This window comes from Candoia aspera, chromosome 14 (genome assembly GCF_035149785.1).
Source record: "Candoia aspera isolate rCanAsp1 chromosome 14, rCanAsp1.hap2, whole genome shotgun sequence".
Taxonomy (NCBI): Eukaryota; Metazoa; Chordata; class Lepidosauria; order Squamata; family Boidae; genus Candoia; species Candoia aspera.
Window position 1 is genome coordinate 14,500,189 of NC_086166.1, and position 26,496 is coordinate 14,526,684.

A 26,496-nucleotide genomic window follows, 5' to 3' on the forward strand; every position below is an offset into this window, starting at 1 on the left:
CTGGGTGCCAATTTAAGATTTTCTCTCCCTCTCTCTCCCTCTCTTCCCAAATCGATTACTATTTGCATAGAGACCTTACTCTAATGCAGGGGTTGCACAGTTTTCTTAATGCTAGCATTAACATTATGGGTACGTTGTACATTTATTGGGGGTTTATTGACATTTTAGAATTATATGTAGGCACGGTGTAGTGGGTTGGATCTAAAGCAAAAAGATTCTTCAAAGTGCATACAGCATCTACTGGTGGTTCCTGAAAGAAGTTGTATGCTTTCTGGGCATGCACAGTATCATGCAATCCAAGTTAAGGGGGATGACAATGTGTTTTCGAAGAGATGTGGGGATGCTGTTGATAATCTTAAAGAGGTATATTTCTAGGGTTGCAAAGCTACTGTTTTTGAAGAAGGTGGAACACTTGAGTAGGACAGACATGTCAAAGTATATGTCCCTATTGAATTGCATTTGTGATGGCAGAGCTCACCAGCACTACTAGGCAATCTTACCATTAGGTGAGATAAGGAGTATGCTTCAGGTAGCGGATGCTAAAGGGCAGGGAACGGTCTGATCTGTGTCCTGTGTGCTGTAAACTACCCTGTTTCCTTGAATTGCAATGGCTGATGTCCAGTCAAAAGAGTTGAAGTATCATCTTCAAATGCGGTCAATTTTCATATTTGGATGGATGGGAGTTATTTTTAGTTCCTGTTTTCCCATGTTACGTATCTAGAGAAATGCATCTACTCCTGTACCAAGGTTCCCTAACTGCAAATCCATCCCTCCACAGTGCACTGCTGGAGGCTCCACCTTGCCTGCTCTTTATTGTATTAAACTGCAGCACTATTAGGACAGTAAAAATTATCAGTTGTGCAGCACAGGTTCAGCTGTGTCCGCAGCAAACCACAAGGATGCCAAAATGACAACACCTGTCTGGTGATGTGTCCCAACATCTGATGCAAGTATATAAGTCACAGCATTGCATGACAACGACATTGCACACATTCTGTCATTCCCCCGTCCAGTATGCATGAATGTGTGGTTCTTCCATTTAGAATTAAAGGAAGCATTGAGCAATTTCTAATTTTATTTATTTATTATTTATTTATATTTAAATTTCTATCACTGCCCATCTTTCCCGAAAAGGGGACATTTTACCCCTGGCTTTGTTTATGGGAATGTGATAGTTGCTGTAATCAGCTTTAATATAGAAGCAACCCAGCCAGAACCTTCCCTAATTGATTAATCAGAGACACTGGTTGCTTGATAACAAATTACTTGCTGTTAATGACAAATATCATAATATGTCCATAGCATAATCATTGATTTTTTTTCCTCAAGCTTATATAGAATTAACTGTCCAAATTCTAATTGCCTTCAAAGAGTAGGCTAGGGGGAGCTCACATATTTTGTACATTGCAATCAATATTTTCCATCTCTCTGGAAAGTACTTTTCTTAATTTACTGGACTTTCCTTTAGCATTTATTTTGTCTCTTAATTATAAAATGGCATGTTATTGATTTTTGGCATGCAGTCTTATGGAGTTCCCCCAGAGCTATTTTATTACCAGCCCTGGGGTGAAGGATTTGGCCTTACTAATGAGAATCTTTATCACCATTAGAATGGTATTAATATGGGGCATGAATTATCTTACCTTACTCTTAGAAGATAGAGTTACCTGGTGAACGTGTTCTAATGGCTAGTATTTACTTACAGTATTGCAGATAACTATTTAGAACTACGCCTCCTCTTAGTTTTGGGTCTGTATTCATTCATGTTTCCATTTTCAGAGGTTTTTGAAGCTTGTGGCAAATATATCTGAGGTCATTTGAAGAAGGTTATTCTTTGCTCCACGTTCCTCCTGCTTAGCACATCCCTGGTTGTGCAGATGGGTTTATAATCCAGTTTTTCCACTCAGATGTAACTCTATTACTCCTGTCAATGTTCAAAGCCAGTGATCAGGCTACATTAGACACCTTCTGGCTGTTGCCATAATCCAGGGTCATGTAACCATTTCCAGGGCTTCTTCCACATGATTACATGAGACCCTAAGATAGCTTACGGGATCAGGGCATGGTCCATCTTCGTGCAGCATTTTGTTTCTCACAGGATGAATGAGATGTCTCTTGGGTGTTCACATGCAGCTGAAAGATATATACCTGCCTCTTTAGTTGTTGTTATTCGAAGTCATCTGCTTTAACTTAGAGAATACAGAATCTTCATGAGTAATAGCTTTTTACAGACATGTTCTTCCATGAATTTATCCAATCCCTTTTAAATAAGAGTGTAAGAAGACCCCCACTGGATCAGACCAAGCTCATCTTAGTTTACCATTTGTTTCTCATGGTTGCCAAGCTTGAAAGCAGCAGACAGAGACCTGGTCCTCTCCACCACTGTTCCCCTCCCAATGGTATATGGAGACATCTGCTCTAACCTGGAAATAACTTTGTATCATCATGACTAATAGCACTCTATAGACTTGACTTCCACGAATCTATCCATTGGTCTTTGAAAGCCATCCAGGTGTGGGGCAATCATGGTTTGTAGCAATGAAGCCCACTGGTTATTAGCTACTGGTGCTGGCACAGAAGATCACAGAGTTTAGCAGCTTCCTGGAACTGTCATAATTTTGAAGCGTGGAATACATTTCCTGAGTGATTATCAAAATCAAATCTAAATATCTTCACTGAGATGGTCCCTTATAGTAAGAAACTAGATAGATTTATTTATGAGTCAAAATTAATGTCTGTAAGTAAGGACACAAATTCAGCTAATAAGAAAATTTTGTACTTGTATACTGTAAGTTTACTTAGGTAATTCAAACATAACTCATTAGAAAATAAATGTCTGAGTACTAATCTGGCTAAATGGGGATTATAAATGAAAGTCAGTTTGCAGTCTGGTAACATCCAGTCATCATTGTTCCAAAATCTTATTAGTATAATTCATACAAGTATTAATTAATATCTGGGGAGAGAAACCCAAATAATCAATTTTGCTTTAAACTTTCCCTCGTCTTTGGCTAATAAAGGGGTTATTAACTAAGCAAGTTATCAGACCATAAACATCAGAGCAATACAGCCATATCCAGTCTTGAATTAGGAACATACAGATACCTTCAGGTTGAATAGAGATTTTGGGGACCAGGAGTCATGCTCAAAACATAAAGAAAAGGAACAATGCTTTGCTTGTGACTTCCATTTTGACTTTTTGGACTTCCACCTCCATGAAAGCTTCTGCTGGAAACATATTTAGGCAAAGAAGAACGATGCTTAAAAATGTTCCTAACTTCCTAGCAGTTGCCCTATGCAAAACTGGGGCTAAAGAGATAGTTTTTAAAAAAGGGGTAGAAAGAGAAATGGGAGGAGGAGGAGACAGGACAGGTTTGTTTGTTTTTAAATTTTGTGTTGGTCTATGATCATCATAAATCATTTTCATTCTTTCCTTTTTTTAAATTTGCTACATGGCTGACTTGATTACGACAGGTCTCAAGATCAAACCCCAATGATGAGCAGCCCAACACTAAATGGCAATGTTAATAAAAGGGAAGGAAACACTGATGGTTGTGTTTTGGACTTTCAACATTATCCTTTTACTTTTTTCTTTTGTGTTTCATGGAAAATTCAAATTACTTTGTGGTTGGGATGAGAGACTCTTTTTCAGCTGCTAAATGATGAAAGATTTAGCCACTTTGGAAATAAAGATGATGTATCTGTAGAGAAACTGTTGATTTAAAATATCTTTAATCTTGATAAATAAGTTTTTAAGGAGAGAGAGAGAGGAGAAGGTTATACAAAGCTTTCAGCATGGCACTGATGAATGGCAAATTCACCCATTTCTCAATTGGCAGTGAAGACACACACCACAAGGCATAACCACATTGTACATCATATCTGCCAACTCATTTCTTTGATTAAATATTCCATCAGCACAGGCTATAAGGCAGTAAACCTTAACAAGATTCATAAGATGCATAAGATTCATAAGACGACTTGAATATACATAACTCACTTCCTTGGATGGAGAGTCAGCCTGCTTGTGGAAGAAAATTAGAATGGAGTTAAATTACTCCATAGGACAAGATCAATAGAGAGACGTGGGGTGGGGAAAGGTCCCCTAATGCAATGCAAATGTAAGATATAGTTATGACTTGACAACTTGAAGCTTGAAACTTGAAACAACTCCATTTTGGACTTTAATTGGTAGGAAGTGACAATTCAAAACTACTGGAGGTCTATTCCAGGATTTGGGAAAATACAATGGGGCACCTATTCTACTGGGAACTTGAAGCTGCTCTCAACTTCCCTGGGTAAACCATCTTCCTTCCCCCAATACCTGCCTGTTTGGGTTGACATCCTCTGTTCTCTCTTTTAGCTGAATGTATTCAGAAGCTTCATCCTGTTCAGGAACAATGCATCTTTCCTCTGATTTTCAGTGTTGAATTAGATTGGATTTTCTCATTGTTTTTGGCACATTCCACGTGCATTTTTAAATGCTATCTTGATTGAATGAGAACTGATACCTGGCTCTGCCGGGAACAGACTGAACTAAAGGTGATGTTCCTTCCCTTGTAGGCTTAATCCAGTTGAACTAATGAGCAGAAAAAACTGAATGCATAATTGCCATTATATGATTTCTTTTCTAATGCATGGGACTTCTTTGTTTCGTTCATTACCAGACAATTACACAATCCTAGTGTAGATAGCCAGATGCTTTCCTTTTGTGCCAATTTTCCTGGATGGGAGAGAGATGCAGAAATGTGCCCCTGAGATTTTCAGGACTAGGAGGGTTCTGGACAAAGGTGATAACATCCTGGCTTGAAAGAATTGATTTTTCTATCCACCGTGCTGCAGTTTTTATCAAGACACTGTGATCTTCATAAACTGAGTAGGATCCTACAGGCCAGAGATGTGTAATTAGGTAACTCTCTTGCTGGGATGGAACAGGGCATAGATCTGTGGTAATATTATGAGGCTGTTGCCAGCATTCATAAAGGCAATAAGGACATGCTTGGCAATTCCCATTAATTTTTTCTTCAATTGCAACATTTGCCCTTCCAAGCTACTGAGATTTTTTTTGGCAGCATGGCCACCCTTATCATTTCCCCCTTTCCCCCTGAGAGATGCTCTTGACTCCGAACAGTAATTGCACAGTTGTTGGTAATATGATTAATACATGTAGTACACTGTTGTACATGCATTATCGTGGCACAGTTTCCCCTATTCCCTCAATAGCATGGTGTTCCCTATTCCCTTAGCAGATTAATACTTTAACACAAATTACTCAAGAGTTCCGTTGGGGCAGGTTTAGCTGAAGGACCTTGGGAATTGAAAGAGAGAAGGAAAAGCAACTCACGCTCTTTAAGAAGTGATTGGTTTGCATTTTGAACTCCTTCGTTCAAAATGGGCTGTAGCTGGAGTACCAAAATGAAGAGCCTGCCAAGTTATTCTTGGGACAAACAGGAAGAACATCATGCGGCGTGCATCGTCGGCCTTGCTGCTTGCTTCCCCCAAGTGTCCTGTGAGGTTGTGAAGGTCTTAATAAGCAGGCCGTATTTCCAACCTAGAACAGATGCATTAAGAACACTTCGTGATTCCCTAAAAAAAAATGTTTCCACCTTTCCATAAACGTTCCCTCTTCCTTTTTTTAAAACATGATTTTCAATGAAACCTTTAAACAAGAAGATAAAAACTAATACAAACTAATGTAAAGTAAGGGAGAAAAAAGAAAAAAGCAAGCAAGCAAAGAGAAAGGAAAAGGGCAGGAAAAGGGAAAAGAAGTTGAAGAAAAATAGGAAAGGAAGAAAAAAGACACAACGAAGTGGCTTCTGATGTTCTTCACAGCAGTTATAAGTACAATTATACTTTAACCTCTTTCTCTAAAGTTATATCATAAGACACTTCTTTCTATAATCTGTTCCGTCTAATCATCAAAGCCATAAATCACAAGTTCATTTTTTTTCATTTTTATGCAAAAAGTCCATAAGAGGTTTCCAGTCACCAATAAACAATAGTGTCTTTTCTTTAATGAAAGAAGTTAGTTTATCCATCTCAGCAAGATCTGTCAGCTTCACCAGCCTTTCCTCCATGGTGGGTAGTGTCGAATCTTTCCATCTCTGTGCATATAACAATCTCACCGCAGTAATCATATATTGAAATAATCTTCTGTGGCTTTTTTCTAACTGCTTATCCATTAATCCCAAAAGGAAAAGTTCTGGTTTCAATTGAATATTAATATTTAAAATCCTCTTTATCGAAGTATGTATTTGAATCCAATTTTTTAAAGCTTTTTTACATGTCCACCAAGCATGATAAAATGTCCCTTCATGTTGTTCACATTTCCAACATACATTTGAAGTACATTTATACATTCTAGGTAATTTCTATGGCATCATGTACCAACAATACATCATTTTCCATAAGCACTCCAGGAAGCAGAAGAAATAGTAGGTAGTCCTCAACTTAAGGCTGTTCATTTAGTGACCGTTCGAAATTATGAGGGTGGTGAAAAAAGTGACTTATGACTGGTCCTCACATTTATGACTGTTGCAGTGTCCCCACAGTCATGTGATCAAAATTCAGACTTGACAACTGGCATGTATTTATGACAATTGCAGCATCCCAGGGTCATGTGATTGCCATTTGTGACCTTCCCAGCCAGCTCCCAACAAGCAAAATCAGGGGATTCACTAAACGACTGTGGCAAAAAGGTCAAAAAATTGGGCATGACTCACTTGACGACTGCACTGCTTAGTGATGGAAGTTCTGGTCCCAACTGTGGTCATAAGTCAAGGACTATCTATATCTTATTTTCATTATTACTGTACCACCAATAATACATTGTCTGAAATATATTGTTGATTTATTCTTTACTTCCTGAAACTGAAAAGCTTAACAGTGAAAGAAAGGGGGAGAACAGGGTCCAAGAAACAAGAGTGGGGGATTGCCATCTAGGAAGGGAAAAGGGATTTGGCACTAAATGGTTAGAAGAGAGAGCATCACGCAAGAGAAAGCTGTGTGCACAGAGACACTGAAACACACTGCAACCAGAGGAATATTTCATCAAAATTTGTAAGTCTGATTTGCCAAATGTTTTCTTCCTCTGCAGTAGTGGCTTCTCTTTTCTTTTCCAGCTCATGCTTAGACTGTTCGAAAATGTCAAAATTCTACTTTGGATGGCTTGCACTTACATTTCTGCCTCCCAGAATGGGAGAGAGTGCCCCGCAATTATTGTTGTCTCTCCATTGTTCTCCAGAGACCCCGGCTTCCCAAACTTTCTGATCCCAACAGAAGGGATGTAAGGGGAGTGCCTTCCTGGTGGGACATTTCTGGAGAGTAGGAGGTGAGGGACGTTGTAGGCTGCCACAGAGATAACTTCCCAGGGAAAGGCTAAAGTCTCAGTTCTCAGACATCTCAAAATGAAGGTGAAATGCAAGAACACCCATCCCTCCAACTATTTCTGCAAGATGGTCTTTTCCTTTAAAAAAAGAAGAAGGAAGCATAATCATTCCTTTTTCCATTAAATTGAAGAAGCAGCCCAAGGGGGGGGGGTGAGTGGGGGAAATGCAGGAGAAATGTTGGCTGAGCACTCGTACATAGTTGTGCATATATTGTTTTCTTTGCAAAATATACATAAACTGTATGATAAATAGGGTTCGATTAACCCTGCACTAGATATAAATGTATAACCAATTAACTAATTTTAATCTCTCTCCCTCTTTTTTTTTTTAAAAAAAAAAACATCTGTTGGCATTTTTGTTTGAATAATCCTTGTTTAGTTTCCATAATAGTGTACATTTTAATGAAAAACTCATTAGAATGTAACAGAGGGCATAATTAATTCTGGGTGATTCTTTCTATGTAAATAGCTAGCACAGATGCCAAATTCCATTTTCTGCTGGCTTTATTAATTTTTCATACACCAATATTTCAGCCGTAATGGGTTGTAACAGCTCCTCAGAAGTTTTAGAAACACATTAACTGCCATCAGAGCTGTTAATCTAGCTGGGATTTTCACCATTTGTATGATAATATTTTAACACTACATTTTTAAAAACAATGGCAACAGCTTTATTTTTTAATGTTTTGAAACCAACATCTATGTATAATTAACATAAGTAATATTAAACAATATTGGGTTAATTTCTCTGTATTTAGAAAGCAACTTAATCTATTTTGCAGCCCGCTTGCTCAAAGACAAAATGGGAAAGGGACACTGAGATTTTTTAAAACTGAGAAGTGTGTGAAAAATAGCCACACATGGAAAGAAATAATGTTCTATTATAATAGCCCTTGCAGTTAAAACTGAGAGCTGAGATTGTCTAGCCTTCACTTCAACCATACTTCGGTGGAGTATTTTCAAATTTAGACAAGCCTCACCTTTCAACCTTACCCTGACATTGACAGTATCTACTGGAACATTGCCAATCCTTAAACAGTAGGATTTTTAACTCTTTGTTCCTGCCTGTTCCAAACCTGCTGTTAAATCTATGGGGGATGCAATGCCATATGCAGACTTATTATTTCCTCTTCCTGAAAATGGGAACTTCTCAATTTCTAGAAGCAGTAGAATGCAGGTGGAGAGGAGAACTCATACTGTACATGGCCCCATCATCCCAGAAATCTGTTATCTGTTTCAGTAGAGCTGAAAGCTCCCCATACATAGTGATATAGCGGAGTTAGGAATAAACAGATTGCGATCCAGGCATCCACCTATGGATACTGCCAGGGAATTGGCTATAAAAAAATTTCATCTCCTTGATTCTTGGAGGCAATCGTGGCAAAAAACCTGCTCCCATCATTGTCAAAGCCTACCCTGTATTACAACGAAGCCTCCTGCTTTTGATCAGCCACACAGAATATGGCCAGCTATCAATAGAGTGCGCACTAATCATGGCAGGTGTGCAGATTCCCTATATAAATGGGGTAAGATGCCATCTCCAAGGTGTGACTGCGGGGCTGACAGGCAAACTGTCAAACACATAATACAAGAATGTAAGACTAGAGCCTACGACGGGAACTTTGCTGATTCCCTGATGGCAACCGATGCTGCAAAAGACTATATTTGTAATCTTAATGTTTGTTTCTAGTTATAAATTTTTATATACCTTTTATATTCCCATTTTTTAAAATATAATATATGTGTAATATGTATGATGTGCTGCCATACGATCGATCGATCAATCAATCTATCAATGAATAGTAGAGCTGATACACTTTGGGTGATGATTAGCTTAGCCCAGAAAAACAGCAGGAGAGGCAATGGTAACAGGATATCCAAGACTTTCCTTGTTATTCTTCAAGGTGGCTCTTCGTGCATTCATGTGCATGCCCACACATCTCTGTCTTTGGACTGGTCATTCAGCACAATAAAGACTCTCTCTCTCCCTCTCTCTCATTCCTAATCTTGGTAAATCAAGTAAAAAAGAAAGTAGAAAATGCTGAAAATTTTTTCAGCCACTACTGCTGAAAAATGTGGGAAAGATGCAAAGTGTAAGTAGTTTTTGGCCATCCAGTACATTCAGCAAAGCATAATTCATCCCAACTAGCAATATGGTGATAAGGACCTTTAGCTGCATTTCAGGAACAGCAGAGTTGAAATTAAACTTTTGCTGTTCTCTCAGACTCTCATCCACCCCCTCCCCTTTTTCCCACTTAGAATAAGAAGTAAGAATATCCATCCATCTTGCAAAATTATTGCAAGAATGAATGTACACAAAATGCTTTGGACATTTTAAATGGGAGCTATAAACAATGCTGTTAAGAAACCCACCCTGATTAATGGGGTATCTAAGATTCACAGTGAGCTGTTAATTCCACCTTATCACCTTATACACTGCCAGGCTAACTAAGGAGGGTATCTCCATCATCAACCATCTTGAGGTGGATGAGTGTCTCTAATCTGATCAACCTCTCACAAGATATTCTTCATGCTTACAGACACATATTATGATGGATTGGGCCCTGAGTGACCTGCATCCATTAGAACATCTGTAAAGACCTCATATGTACAGGTAGAGATGAGAATTCTCTCTGTGCATTTAGGAAGTGAGGCTATAAGCTGAACTTATAACTATAGAGACTCCTGCCTGCTCATGAGAGACTGCCATAAAAGCAGGTCATAAGCAGTTTGTTGTTGTTGTTGTTTGCTTTGGAATTTAGAATAGCCATTTTCCTGATTATTTGACTTCCATGGATGAGCAATTGTAAAAAAATAAATTCTCTTCTCACCTCTATGGGTGATATGTGTCTTCCTCAACCTTGGGTCCTCTACCAGAGGTCTGAGAGTTTGAGGGTTCTCTGCAAGATCTCAGCTGTTCCTAGCCCTGCACTCTTCTGGACAGAGAGCTCTGATGTTGTTCCTGGGATCTGCTGGAGCCACTCCCCCAGCTTCGGAGTCACGGCCCCGAGGGCTCCTACCACCACTGGGACCACTTTGGCCTTCACTTTCCACATCCTCTCTAGTTCCTCCTTCAGGCCCTGGTACTTCTCCAGCTTCTCATACTCCTTCTTCCTGAAGTTGCTGTCACTTGGCACCACTGTATTATCTATCACCACTGCTGTCTTCTGGTCCTTGTCTATTACAACGATGTCTGGTTGATTGGCCAGTACCTGCCTGTCTGTCTGGATCTCGAAGTCCCACAGGATCTTAGCCCTCCACAACCTTCTGTGGAATCTCCCATCTGGACTTGGGAGGGTCTGGCCCATACGCTGTGCAGATGTTCCTGTACACAATGCCAGCTACTTGGTTGTGCCGTTCAGTGTATGCTGTCCCTGCCTGCATCTTACACCCTGCAGCTATGTGTTGGACTGTCTCTGAGGCGCCTCTGCACAGTCTGCACCTCGGGTCCTGTCTAGTGTGGTAGACCGCTGCTTCTGTGGATCTGGTGCTTGGTGCCTGTTCTTGTGCTGCTATGATCAGTGCCTCGGTGCTGTCTTTTAGTCCAGCCCTTTCCAGCCACTGGTAGGATTTCCCAAAGTCAGCCACCGCAGCTGTCTGTCGATGGTACATCCCCTGCAAGGTCTTGCCTTGCCATGGCACTTCCTCTGCTTGATCTTGCTTCCATGTCTGCTGCTGCCACAGGCATTCTCTCAGCAGTTAATCTTTAGGGGCCATCTTGCTGATGTACTCCTGGATGCTCTGGGTCTCATCCAGGACAGTGGCTTGGATGCTCACCAGACGCTGCCCTCTCTCTTTCCGCCTGGTATACAGTCTCTGGGTGTTGGACTTGGGGTGGAAGCCTCCATACATTGTGAGGAGCTTCTGAGTCTTCACATCAGCAGCCTACATGTCCTCCTTTGGCCAGCTCACTATACCGGCAGTGTATCTGATGACTGGCAGGGCATACATGTTGATGGCGTGGATCTTGTTCTTCCCACTGAGCTGGGTCTTCAGGACCTGTCTTATCCTTTGGTGGTGTCATGAGTACTGATGGTGAGCAGGAGGGGGCCCCTATCCAGGGGGGAAAACGCATGCGTAGTAGTGAGGAGTTGAACAGCCATTCAAAGAGACACAGAACAGACCCGCCTTGACTTTTGGGGTTTATCTGTCTGGGTTTTCCCACGCTTCTTCAGTTTGTTAGGATTTTCTGTCTAATGTAGCAGTAATAAAACACTAGAGACTTATTCCTCGTCTCAGCGTGGTTCCTGCCTGTTAGGTCATCAATCCTAACAAACTGAAGAAGCGTGGGAAAACCCAGACAGATAAACCCCAAAAGTCAAGGCGGGTCTGTTCTTTGAATGGCTGCTCAACTCCTCACTACTACGCATGCGTTTTCCCCCCTGGATAGGGGCCCCCGCCTGCTCACCATCAGTGCTCATGACAGGTGGTACTTGGATGGTGCTGTCTTCCTTGCCTCCTCATTGTGGTTCCCATGTGACTGTGGGATGCCAAGGTACTTGTAGCTGGTCTGAATGTCGGCTATGTTGCCCTCTGGTAGTTTCACCCCATCAGTCTGAGGGGGTTCAAGCCAGTGCAGAACAGCAGTGGGGAGAAGTGTGTCTTCTCTTTCTCCCATATGTTCTTCCAGTACTCTTCAGTTTCTGCGGTTGGTGGCTCTGCTGTCACTGGGTTGTTGCACTGCAGTTGGGAATACGCCTTGGACAGTTCTTTGGAGAACAGGGCATTCATCTTCTTGGCCTCTGCTTCTCTAGTGTATCTCCTTAGCCTGGTAGCCAGTGCTGTCAGCCTTTGCTTAGCAGTCTCTAGGGCTTCAGATGGAGTCAGGCCCTTGTATTTTTTCAGTAGCTGAGTCTTATCCTTAATCTCCACACTCTTCCACCAGCTAAGTTCTCTCTGAGTTGCCTTGATTGCCTTGATCTTAGCCTCCAGCCTCATTTTTCAGGAAGAGTATGTGCTCCTGTTCTTCTTGATCATATAGCCAAGCATCTCCAGGATTACAGCATCTGTAACGTATACCAGTTCATTGGTTTGAGTTATGGTGGTAGAAGGGATTGTCGCAAGGGTTCTGTTGGCATCTTCAAGCATAGTATCTGATGGTACTTCTCCACTGAGCCTTGGTAATCAGTCTGGAGTTTATCTATATAGTTTATCCATGACCTTATGCCTCACATCAGCTGCTGTGCTGTGCTCTGTAATGGAGGGGGTGGCAGCGACGTTCCAGCTTCAGATGTTGGCTGCACCTCCAGTTGTTCTTCTGGGTCTTCTTGAGTCTGGGATGTAATGTGTAGTTGATCTATCTCAGGTTGTGAGAGCAGCTTCCTCTTCACTATGTTGAAGCGTTGGGTAACTAGCTGTTTATCAGTTAGTGTGGAAGTAGGTCTTCTGTCCATCCATAGTTCCCTCATATGTTTCAAATATCCCCTCTCATTAAGTCTACTGTTGTAGTAGCATTCCATCAGTTCCAGGTTCTCTTGTCTTCTCCATGTATGGTTTGCTCCAGTAGCCCACTTATCATCCTGGTTCCCCAACATCTGGCATGGACCTTATTCATCTGGGTGACATCCAAGCCAGCATGACTCTTTTAGTTCATGTCACTCTCATATATGAGGTAGGTCTTTGCCCAAGGACCCCTACTGGTAAGGTAGGTACCAGCCGGGATTCAAACTCCGGTCTCCCGCATCAAAGGGCAGTGCTCTAAACATTACACTATCCAGCCAATCTATCTGTCATCTGTCATCTGTCATCTGTCATCTGTCATCTGTCATCTGTCATCTGTCATCTGTCATATGTCATATGTCATATGTCATATGTCATATGTCATGTCATCTGTCTGTCTGTCTATCATCTATCTCCTGCATGTGTGGTATAATTTCTCTCCTTTAACTATGTGGCCAGCATTAAGTTTCACTAGAAGGGTGAAGGAGGGGCTGCTGCATATATAGGAATGGGAGGCAGGACTTCATGGGCTATGTAGTCCTGGACTTTGGGAAGCTATTGCACTGCTCAGGAAACTCCTTTTAGGCTTTGTATCTCCAACATCTCTCTCTATTTAATTGGTGGCCACTCAGCTTCATGTGGAAGATTCTTTGCTTCTTGAGCTGTCCCTTATTCGCCTTCTCTGCTAGCCTTCCCTACTCAGGTTACTGTTCATGTATCAGAAATCTAACCCTGCAAACTAGCCAAACACTGCCCTAAGCACCCCTTTTTCCTACGTTCAGGGGAAACACTAAGATAAATTCATATATCCTATCTTCTTCCCTGTCTCTGTGGCCAAAGAGAATCTCTTTCTTCCGGGATTATCTGAAATGATGCTTCTTTCCTTCGGCACAATGTGCTGACCCTGACTTGCAGACCTCATTGCGCAATGGAGAGGTAGGAGTAGAAGGTGCAAAGGTGTAGTAATGTCTTCAACTGATAGGATTCTATGTTCTAATTAAATTGGTTGAGTTCACACTAATCCATTTATGGCACAGTGTAATGATATGTGAACCCAGGTAGGGTGGTTTGTAAACCTTGGTTTTGGCTGCATCATGAGTGACATAAAGTAATTGTGGCCTGTTAAAAATATGGTTTAGTGCAATGTGTGAAACTGGGTTTCATGTCTGTTCACCCTATTCTGTACATCAAGTAAAAATGAAATAAGGTCAAGCTACGTACAGCACAGGTATGTACTCAACATTTCTGATGTGTCCATAGTCCCTAAAAATGGCCTCCCTCCCACCAATGCCTGGAAGGTAGGAGTACAATTACTGAGCAAGGACAGACCTAAGCTGTCCAACTCCACAACACTGTTGTGTGTTTCTTTCAGTGTGTCAAGTTGGGATGGGTTGTACTTCCTTAGTGTAAGTTGAAGGTATTTACCCTGTGTAACAGAGGCTATCAATAGTTAGTCTTCCTTAACCTGATAAGTTTCAGATGTTTGAAGACTACAGTACTCAGGTTTCTTAGCCTTTGCTCACACTGGGTAGAAATGATTAGATCTAAAATTGTGGGGTGGGGGCAGGATTAGGTTGGGAGGTTCTGCTGGAGGTAGGCACATACACAAGGCCTAGACCATATATCTTACTGAATATGCATAGAAGGTATTTTGTTTTTACGTAACTTCTGTGATGTTGTCGGATTTTTTTCTCATGTGTGTTCTCCCAATCTCAGAACACTCTCTGTCTTTCTCTCTCTCTTTCTCTCTCTCTCTCCTTCATAGGCAGGGTGCTCCTGTGCCAGGCAAACCAAGAAGGATCTCCCATGTACAGTGCCCCCAGTTCACTAGTATACACATCCACAAGTAAGCCAATTTTCCGGCTGTCTTTTTCCTCTGATTGATTGATTGGTTGATTGCCTGGGAAATGTCCACAGGGACCCAGCTTTCTGGCTAAGTTGAATGTGAGGTCTAAGAAATCTGTGACTTCAAAGCTGAGAGCAAGTGATGCCTCTTGCCTACCAAGGAGGTTGTGCTGTAGAACCCTTTATCTCCATCTAGAAGGGGCAGCACACTTGGCATGGGGTGATGGGAGTTGTAGTCAGGCATATCTGCCAGATGAAAGGTTGAAGATGGCTGGGGTAGGCTCCCTGCCTTTCTGCAAGGCATGGAAGCAAAGTTGTAAGCATCTAAGGCAGATGCACAAGCCCCCGCCCAGTGTGCAGAAAAGGAGAGGCAGGAAAGAGAGCTGGCTGGAGGCCTCCGCAAGGCAGACCTGATCATTCCTAGGACCTCTCTAAGATGCCCCTCAAATGAATGGTTTATTTATTTATATATTTATGTATTCAATTTGTATAGCCGCCCATCTCAAACCAATGACTCTGGGCGGTGAACAACCATAAAAATCAATTAAAACAGTCAAAACACAATACAACAAAGGAATTAAATACAAATAGCAGCCAAGAGATATTATAATCCATCAGTGGTTTAATGTCACATTGAGGCAAAACGTTTGAATATATAAAGAGGATCACATAACTTTTATTAATTCAGTTTAATATCACCTTAATTTACATGGCAATTAAATCAAAATTGGATTTTATCTTAGCCCCACAGACCTCTTTGTTTAAGATCAGTCCCAGGGAGGGAGGTGGAAGTGGGATTCCAGGTGTGCCATTGCAGCTGAGTGACCTCAGCTCTGGAAAAGTTGTGCATTAAAGTTCAGGGAAGATGGCTTTCAGCAGCTTTTCAACAGTCTGTGGTATGATTATTAAGATGCTGATAAAAGTGAACCAGTTATGGTATCAAATAGGAAGGGCTGTGAGTAAGATACTTGACTACCATGAAGAGATGTTGTGTCTTATGCTACTTATATGAATAATTTTACCAAATGTCAATGGCAAATTTTAAGAGCGTGCCAGCAACCAATCTCCTTAGAGACCATCTTTCAAATTAAGAATCCCTAATCAATCCAGGATTCTTATTTATTCCTTTGTTGATTTAATGATATTCAATGTATTGGTATACTGTACTTTCCCAAAGGCTCAAAACCTCTTTAAAAATAATCAGTAAACCCACTCATAATAGAAACAAAGTGGATAAAATCAAAATGTGCTAGATGGAACAGCCAGGCCTTAACTGTTGTCTTCAAACTCAGAAAGGAAGGAAAAGATCAGATCTCTATGCAGAGGGAATTCCGAAGGAAGGGGGAGGCAATTGAAAATGTCCATTTCTGAGGTCCTGTCAGGTAGCCATCAATTTTTGTCTTGTTTCAGTCTGTGTGTGTTTAAAAGATATTTGATCAAAGAGATGGTTCCACCACCAAGCTTCCTTTAAAAGCCATTTCTCAATATGTTGGGTGTTTTCTCCCTTCCAGTTCTACTTTGAAGCCCTTTGTTTTCATATCGAGGAGGGTCTGCAGAAAGGGGAGGTCAAAAAATAAAAAATAAAACTGGTGGCCTTTTCTCACATGCATTGCAGTTGTGACCTCCACCTGGACATTTTTGCCTCTTCCTTCTCCAACACCCCTGCTGGTTTGTTTTCTCCCAGCAAGTCTCCCACTGGTCAAAGTACACAGACTCTGCTGAATTATCACTAATGTTCCAACATCTGAAACAAAAACTCCAGCTTATTGAAAGTTGCCCTTCAGTCCAGCATCCTTGCTAGAGGTACAAAGTCATGGTAGACAAAATCATCATCATCATCATCATCATCATCATCATCATCATCATCATCCTCCAAACGAGAAGGCAGTCCAGAGGCAGGATGGTGTGGATGTCTTTGAATAAGAGACAGAGGAAGACGTTCTCACCATGCAGGGAGATAGCTAGCTTGGACACTCAGCAATCATTACATAACATTATGGAAGTGAGAGCTTTGAACAATGAGACTGAGACGTGGGAACCTAAGGGGAGAGGTATTCAAAACAGAAGTGCCTCTACTTCATATAATGCCTTGGAGCACTCAACATAGCATTGTTCCCAAAGAATTATGGGAAATTTGAAATGGTGACTCATTTTCTTTTTATGAAGTAATCATTTCCAACCATGCTATGGACAGCTTATGGACATGCCCTCGGCTCTCTCTACTGATCTTAATAGGTGTTTTCTATCTGATAATCTACAGACAGGAGGAAAAAAAATGGGGGGGTGGGGAGAAAGAAAGAAGATATAAAGACAAAGGTGTGGTGCAGGCTTCTAAATCTGCCACACAGTGCTCTGGTTCTTTCATATAATTGTCTGAGAAAACTTCCATCAGTTTCTGTAATTAAACTAATGGTCTAAATGAATTTCCAGATCACTAGCTATTCATTTTGATATGTCATTACACTGAGTTCAATTAATAGGAAGGAAGTTTACAGCCCATTGTGTCCTTCAAATGCTATTCTATTTCGTTGGTTTTAATTAGCAATATTCACTTGGCCACCACCTCCTCCTTCCCACCCATTCAGGCCACACACACTCATTGGATGGTCCCACTCTCGGACTTTGGTGTGCTTTGTTGTTTAGCCTTAAAATAAATAGAGGGAAACATTAGATAATTAGCACTTCAACACAAAGTCTGTGAGGCCCAATCCAGTCCTTTAATTACAATTGGCACTATTACCTACTATATCTGTGCTCATCTAGAATTCTATGTTTGTTTCAACTCGAGGGAGGGAGGGTTGGTTTTAGGAGAGTAGTGGAGCATTACTCACATAACTCTGACTGAAATGATGCAGTCAGATTTAATGTATCTATACAATATTATAAAGTCAAGTCCCTTTCATGTTAATTTGACTTCATGCAGTTGTCTGGGCAGTAATATGGAAATAGTTAGCCACTCACCTTTTCAAGGAGACTTTTCCTATCTTTCACTCTAACCTATAGCCATGGTGGTCTTCCAGTCAGGTCCAACTGAGCTTAATCTTTCTAACAATGTCTATGTACCCTTACTAAGCTGCATTATACTCACTCTTTTTAGGCTTACTGTTGCTATTTCTAGATTTACATGCAATGAAATACATAGAATGCACTTCCTCCTGCTTGTGTATATGGTTGTCTTTTCATATGATTTTCATCAGTTTGCTGTTTTTTTAAAAAAAAACATTTGCCTCTATGAACTACAACATCAGCACAATAGATAACGTTTTTAGTACATTTGGAGAACCTCACAATGTGAAGTTTTGAAGGAAGTTTTAACAGCTTCTTAAAGCACTTTATGGAAGGTCTCAGGTTGGTAAATTCAAAATAAAAGGTGAACCTAGACAAAGATCTCCTTTCCCCCCTTGAAACTTTGGATGGTTTGATAAGTTTGTGAAAGGAAACAGAAAGTTACTCTTAACATTCTATCAGGAAATTCCAGGCGCTGCATGTTTTATAGATAATTTCAAAAGGCACACTTGGAAATTCTAGTTTGCTACAAAGAGCTGAGGAATTAGATGGGGAAATACAGTGATTTCTTTAAAAAGAAATCTCTACAATATAATTTTAAAGGGGAAAAGTTGTTCGATCTCAGTCAAAACTTCACTGGAATGGCAATAGACTAGACCAATTCCCCTGGCTGGGGAATTCTGGGAGTTGAAGTCCACACAGCTTGAACTTGCCAAGGTTGAGAAACACTGGAATAGATAATGATTTTGAAAAGCAGCAAATTTTTGATGTGCATCAAACACTTTAGGTTGTTTATATGGATACTATTTCTTTGGATTATGTCCCCCCCCCTCTCCCTCTCTTGCATCTCTCTGTTTCTCTGCCCCCATTTTTTGTTGTGATGTGGCTTGAGCTACTTCTTTTAAAGAGTAAAATCTAGCTACCGCCCAACTCGTAGCATTTCAGTATGGTTCCTCCAAACATTATGCTTGTCTTGATATTTCTTTCGCAAAAATACATATGGCAGATAAGTAGCCGCAGTGGGATACTTTTGCTGTGTGTCAAAGAGATATTAAAACAATAAACTACATTGCCCTGGGATTTTAGCTTACAGGCAAAATGAGAACAACACGACAAAGATGAGATCATTTTGAAAGGTGGCAAAGCAGTTGTTCCAGAAAAGTCCCCGGAAACCAATGATATTACTGACAGAAAATATTTTGAATGCAACCTGTTCTTAAGTAGCCATGCTTTGACAACCCTAAATCACCCCCATACATGTTGGTGTGGTGGGGAGAGAACATGATTTGTGTTTAAAATTACCCACCACCTTGATAAACTTACAGATCTAAGTGGAACATCTGGTTTATTACACAAAAATAACTCTAAGGGGGTTTGGGGAGTGGAAGGTTGACTGTTTTACTTTTCCTGCAGAATATAAATTGATTGAGATCACAAAAGCTGCATCTTTATACATTTACTTCACATTTAAAGGATCAGGTTGTTCTTTTTTAAAAACAATATTCTGTACATTGAAATGTTTCACAAGAACCTTGAGTGCAATCCAGAGGCATTCACAACTGTAGCAGATTTCTGGAGTACTTTGCTCCTGTGAGATGATTGATAGATAGATGGATAGATGGATGGATGGATGGATGGATGGATGATTGATTGATATGCAACAAACCAATATGAAACATTCAGCACTCCAAATTAATTCAAATGAGTTCAGATAGATTTAAAAGCAGCACAGTAATTCATTGAAGAAAGCTTATGAATGTACTTCATTGGCTGAATTAAAGGTGTCTGAATCCAGTCACTTGCCATGCACACATTCCTGTGCTTTAACTGTCCAAACTGGTCTGAAACGAATTAGATTGGGTTCTGTTCAGAAATTCAATCCAGATAGATTTGGCAATCTACTTGCATATGTCCATATGCATAAGCTAAACTATTTTAAAACCCATTGAGTGGGAAAAGTAACCACATTTTTATAATAGTTCCTTTAGTGAATTGCAGCTCTAGTTTAAATAGTAAGGGATACCAAACAAAGATATAAAGCATGAATATTTGGGGTATAGTATATTTGTAATAGGTAACTGTAGTTGTGGACAAAATGAAAATGCAGATTTTTTAGAATAATTCTGAGGTCCAGCATTTGAAATAATCTATCGAGAATTCTTCACCATTGAGTGTTGTTCCTTTTTGCTTTGGATAACATATGTGTCTGACACTGACAGACATTTTGGGTATGCATGGCAATGTATTAACTGGAGCCTTATGATGCAAAAATTTGTTACACCTTATTGCTATTTTCTTTCTGAATAGTTTTTGAACTCCACACTCCCCAACCCCAATCTTTTGTAAGTAAATGAATTAGTCTTCCCAAGCAACGAAAATGACTTTTTGTTCTTTTTTTTCTGCGTGAAATTTTGTCCTGGAGGAGTTGTCAATGTATCTGAGAATACATAACTACTGTATTCATGGTGAATATTATTATTATTAATAATACATTATGATCCATGTAGAGATCAAATTATTTATATGTCACTTGAATTAACTCATTATTTCTTTATAATGATGGGGAGAGAATCTTTTGCTGTTAGCTTGAAGTAATTGTCAAAGAGGGGAAAATGTTCTTTTTTACCTGCAGTCAGCTAGAGAGCTTTACGATGAGTCTACACGAATGAGAGAGATAGACAGAGATAGGATTTTAAGGTTGTATTGCAAACACTTTCTCATTTTGTAATGCATAATTGTGCGAAAAAGTGACAGAAATGCAATATTTGCAGGCAGGAATATTGGTGACACTGCCTTTTCAGATAAATGTTATCTATAATTTGAAAAGGGAGGTGAAATTGAAAAGAAGTCTTGGGCAATGTGTTGAGTTATTCTGAAGATGAACATAAATGCATGTGTTTGGAGCAGGATGTGCAGATTTTTTTTTTAAAAAACTGTTCATACAAATTCAGAGTCCTGTACCAATCCAAATCCATGTGGTTTTATTGGTAATGCAAGTGGAAACCACAACAAAATGTTAAATGCAAAATACATGGTTTTTAGAGGTCGACAGTAAGTATTACATTTTCATTCTCTCTGTTCTCCCCCTCATCTTCCACAATAATCATATATAGGCACAATATATTCAGGCATCATCAGGTGAGAAATAATGGAAGGAAGCAGTTCACTCAATGAGAATGTGGCTCAGGAATTATGGAAACAACCTAAGCTTAAAGGAAGATGAAGCTGGGTCAAACGATTAGTGAGGATAATCACAGTTTCTAATATACAGGAGGGGAACCAAAGGCATCCAGGTTTGGTGGAAGCAAGACAAAGGATACAGAAAACCAGCTGGTCAGCTGGTCAGCCCCAAGTCCTGGATGAATAGCCTTAGGCCTACAAAGATCCATTCTATTTCCAACAAGCCTGCAACACGCAGAATATCTTAATCTAGTGGCTGATAGAAACACAAGCTTGGGATTCTCCACAGCTACCGTACTTTGTATGTTTGCACTGTATGTTCAAGACAGTGTCAGAATTTGGTAGCATGGATGGAGGATCTGGTGAGCCTATTGTGTTAGCCTCTGCAGTTCATGTGGACTCTCAGCAGCTTCCTGAAGACCACTCTGGGTTCTGGATCTACTCATATTATTCCTGAAACATCATGCCCTGCAAATGGTGATCCAGCGGTGTGTTCTCCCTGAGCTGAGCTGTGTTAACAACTCATTAAAAGAAAAAAGGGAAGAAAGAATACATGTAAAAGCCCTCACAGAAAAAGATGTACTCTCTGTCTTGCTTGCTCTCCCCCCACCCCCCTTTAAATCTATTCTAGGTTTGGACAAAAAAGGCAGTCAAGTATCTCACATGATTGCTACCCTCTTCCATGTGATTTTTTTCCCCCTTAAAATTTTCAGGAAATTTCACTCTTGGCTGCCTGACATTTATGGCCAAGAAGAATGAGCTGACATCTTTCACCCCCACCCCACCTGCATTCTTTGCTTGACAGTATCCAGATTGATCTAGTGTGTTTTTTTTAAAAAAATCCAAATTCAGAGATATTTTTTCTTATTTGTAAATATTCATTTGAGAGCCAGTTTGGTGTAGTGATTAAGGCACTGGGCTAGAAACCAGGAGACTCTGAGTTCTAGTCCTTCCTTAGGACTGGATGACCTTGGGCCAGTCACTCTCTCTCAGCACTAGGAAGGAGGCAATGGCAAACCACCTCCTATTTATTTATTTATTTATTTATTTATTTATTTATTTATTTATTTATTTATTTATTTATTTATTTATTTCGTGGGATTTTGAAACCCAGATTTAGGTCCCCTAACAGGCATTTGTAAGGATAACGATCAATTTACCAGAAAGCAAAAACCAGAAAGCAAAACCAGAAACATGCATATCCTTCACTACTCTAGAACCTGGAGGAATTTATTTATTTATTTGTTTATCCAATTTGTCCCCGCCCCTCTCCTCCCTTCGGGGGACTCTGGGCAGTTTACAGTAATCAATTAAAACAACAATCATAAAATCCACAATATAAAATTACAGTAAGAAATAATATGAGTAAGAGTAAAAAATGAAAAGTCCAAGTGGCAAAGTTTATGTTCTCTAAATTCTTAACTTTGAAATCTTGAAATACTGCTACTAAAAATAATATGATTTCATCTCAGTGCGCTCAGTGTGGCTTCACTATACCGCCTTGTCCCACTGAAGGGGCGGTTAAAGCCTCCCTGTGCCCATGAGTGGCCCGCCTGTTTGCGGGTGCGTGGGTGGGTTTTTTGGCTTTCGTTTAAGACAGATGTGGCTCCAGCTGTTGTGACTTACTCAGCAAACCATGGGATAGCACGGTGTGTGACTTCAGCCTGTGTCTGGATTCCAAAGCCAACTGGAAATACAGACCTGATTTTAAATTTCACATTCTCTCCTTTCTAACGCATAAATAACGCGAAGGTCCAAAAAACCTGGGAAAGTTGATCTTTAATTGAGAAAGCGACGTGGCTGATTAGACATCCTACACAAGAGCCTCCAGATAAAGCACACAATGGCTGGCATTATGTTAAACCAGGACTTTTCAAATCATGGTTGGTTGAGCAAGCCACCGTAGCCCTGTTCTCACATCGTTCTAAGCCCAAAGGAAGCAAACCACATCATGCCTTAGTGCAATATGAAGCAGGGAGATGTGCAGACAGAGAGTTCCCACCACTCAGAGTCAGCAACTTATTTCTCTAATGTGTGACTCTGAGGAGCAAAATGGCTTATGGGCCATTGTACATGTCTTGCTGGAATAAACCTTTATCCTTTGAAAACACTTCCAACCTCACCAACATTGGATCTAACAATGGCATTGACTTTCCATAATTCATGCAACTGTTCATCAAGTTTTGTGCATTTTTCTGTTTGTTTTAAAAACAACCAGAGTTAATTAATCAGGGCCACGTCAATTTCCTTCTGCCCTGTCCGTTTGTGGCAAGGCAATTAATCATCACTCCATCAGCCGCAAACAAAGGGATATTCCGGGAGCCATTTATTGTCCCTTTGAACGAACGAATGAACGAACAAATAAATAAATAAATGCCACATGCCGCCTCGCAGCAAATACGTCTTGTCTTTCATAATATTTTATCGACACTTTTGCATGTTGTAATAGACGGCAGCAGGAAGCAGCTGTAGTTCAGTGCAGTATGAATATTAAAGGAACAAATCGGAGCGGATTTATAGGTTATTGCTTTTCTGTTTATGTCAGTTTGGAGATTACACCGAGCAAATGAACAGTGAAAAATTACTCTTCCATGTGGGGAATGGTGATTAAACTTGTACATTAATTAGGGTTTTTTCTTCTTCTTCTTCTTTGGAATGTGCGTGTGTTGTTTTTCTTTCCAGTGAATTTCAGATGAGAATGGTCTGTAAGAAAGGTGTCTAAAAGGTGCTAAATTGGTGTGGAGTTCAGCACAATTGCCATTCTTAAGCTTAAGCACATCTAAGGAAATATATATATATATATATATATATATATATATATATATATGATTCCAGTCAAAGCCCCCGCTCTTTACACTTAAAGCTGTAGCAGATGCCTTCCTGCAACAACACAGAGGGCTCATTCACATGTCTGTGGTGTTGTAGTGCAAGGATGCTCTACTAAACATTTTTTCCTCACAAGGCTACCCCCACATCACTTCCCGTATGTTACTGAGGCAAACCGAAGTCAGGTTTAGAATATCCTGTGTAGAAGTGATGTTTTTCTCATATCTCCGCACAAGACTTCTCATGTGGACCATCTAAAGCACGTGGGGAAGAGGCCTTTTTAATATTACAACCTGTCAGCCCTACAAGCTGGACCAGACAAAGGAACCAATGCCATATAGGTCAGGGGACTTTTATTTTAACCACTATAGTAATGGAATCTTTCAGGTCTGAACGTGCTTCCCCTGTCCCCCCACCATGTCTCTTTGTGTGAACAAGGGAAGGGCTTGTCTGCGATGTTTTCTCATGTTACTTTCTTGGGCTGGGCTCAAGCCCTGCTTATCTGACCATTGCCTTGGTAGTGCTCTTCTTCCTGTCCTTCAAGGCCATTCCCTTTAGACAACTAGGGTTGGTGACTGCTGGTCTCCAGTAGGTCCATTGAGGGGAATGCCCTCCTTCATCCATTTCCTGGGCAATGTGCCTGTTCTGTTGTGTTGTTTTAGCAATGAGGAAGACCAAGATTGCAGCTTCTCCAGGCACTTCATTCACTGTGTTTTAATGAGAATGTCAACTTACAGAGTGGCTCCCACCTCAGAACGAGAGTCAATATCGCCAAGAGCACCTACATTTTAAGAACTCTTTCATATGGAGGAAGCTGTAGTAGCCATGTTGGCCGCCTTGAGTTATTTATAAAAATAATAAAGGTGGGATAGAAAATAAATAATACATATACATTACATATACGTATTGTTGTTTATTCGTTTAGTCGAATAAACCATTCCTTATGGTCCAGCTCTCACAGCCATATGTTACTATGGGGAACACCATTGCTGTAACTATGCGGACCTTTGTTGTCAGTGTGATGTCTCAGCTCTTCACTATTTTGTCGAAATTTGTCATTGCTCTTCTCCCAAGGATTAAGCATCTTCTGATTTCCTGACTGCAGTCAGCATCTGCAGTAATCTTCGCACCTAGAAATACAAAGTCTTTCACTGCTTCTACGTTTTCTCCCTCTATTTGCCAGTTATCAATCAAGCTAGTTGCCATAATCTTGTTTTTTTTTTGAGGTTTAGCTGCAAGCCAGCTTTTGCACTTTCTTCTTCCACCTTCATCATAAGGCTCCTCAGTTCCTCTTCACTTTCAGCCATCAAAGTGGTATCATCTGTATATCTGAGATTGTTAATGTTTCTTCCAGAGATTTTAACTCCAGCCTTGGATTCCTCAAGCCCAGCATGTCGCATGATGTGTTCTGCATACAAGTTGAATAGGTAGGGTGAGAGTATACAGCCCTGCCGTACTCCTTTCCCAATCTTAAACCAGTCCGTTGTTCCGTGGTCTGTTCTTACTGTTGCTACTTGGTCGTTACACAGATTCTTCAGGAGGCAGACAAGATGACTTGGTATCCCCATACCGCTAAGACATATACATATACATATGCATATGCATATACATCCTCAACTGCTTTTCTCAAACTCCAGCAGTTCAAGCTGCACATCTGATGGCTGCATCTGAGCTGCACAAATTCCAGTGACCACTGGATGGCAGCCCAGAGACAGAAAACTGTAACCCTTTTCTGCCATCTAGTGGTTGATAGGTCAGTAATCCGTTTGTGAAATCCTTTTTGTAGGGTGATTGGTGTCAACATTTCCCACAGTTGGTGATGTTTGGTGGAACTGGAATTTCATCTGGGAGACCACCAATCTCTGCCTATACAGTGTTGTGTCACAGGGCCCTACCAGATGCAAACTATGGGAGAAGTGTGATTTATGCTGACATGATTCCCCCCCCCCCACACACACACCCCAGCTTTGAGACAGGAAGGAAACACAGTGAAACAGCTGTGTGGGTGAGCCCATTAAGTAAGTGTTTAAAGTGTTTAAGTTACAGCTTGAATCTTCATGCACACAAACACTATTATTTTTTATTTAAGATCGTTTCATGCATTTATGACCCTCACTTGGTGACTGGAATAATGTGGTGTACATAAACACAGATAGCAAGAAAAAGAAACCAGTAATCTACATTAATTTCCTGAATGTCTTTGATGCCCAAAGAATAAGTTTTTTCTTAACTTTTCTTCTTCTTTTTTAATTGGAACATGGCAGTGACTAATTATGGTGTTATCAAAGGTGGTTCTGTAACTCTGTTCAATAACTAGGTTCAACTCTCACTGTTAAACCATGGTACATTTGAGTTTAGCTTAGCATGTTGTATGAATTTAGCATTGCCTTTGACCCCTGTGGTCACAGGACGTTGCTGGAATGGCTCAGTCATTTGAGAATTGGAGGCTGGTATGGTGGTTCCATTCCTAACAGAAAGACCACCACAACAGAGCATCAATGTGATATTTTGTTTGGCCCCATGGTGTTTACTTTGCAAGATCCTAAAGAGTTTCAACCTTTCCCCCCTGCTGTTCAGTATCTGCTTCAAGACACTAGTGCTGGACATCTGGAGATTCGGAGTTCACCTCTCTCTCTCCTTTCCATCTGAATCCAGGGAAGTTCGGCATGTGCTTGGTAGTTAATGGACTGGATGAATAAAGCAGAATGATTGTGCCTCAGTTGGTGGCAATATGTTGCTGAATTTGGCTGTCCTCAGAAGGGAGAAAGGCATCAAAATACATAAACAAATCATAGAAACCCATAGTTTGCTTG

The 26,496-nt window shown here is 40.5% G+C and overlaps 1 protein-coding gene across 1 annotated transcript in view; it reads left to right on the forward strand.

Annotated features, from left to right (window-relative positions):
* The window catches only part of RBFOX1 (RNA binding fox-1 homolog 1), a 188,414-nt gene that overhangs the window by 80,255 nt on the left and 81,663 nt on the right, over positions 1-26,496 (forward strand). Inside the window, exon 7 of the mRNA XM_063314589.1 lies at positions 14,592-14,672. Within this exon, the coding sequence (XP_063170659.1) occupies positions 14,592-14,672 (81 nt within the window). The remainder of the gene's footprint in view (positions 1-14,591; positions 14,673-26,496) is intronic.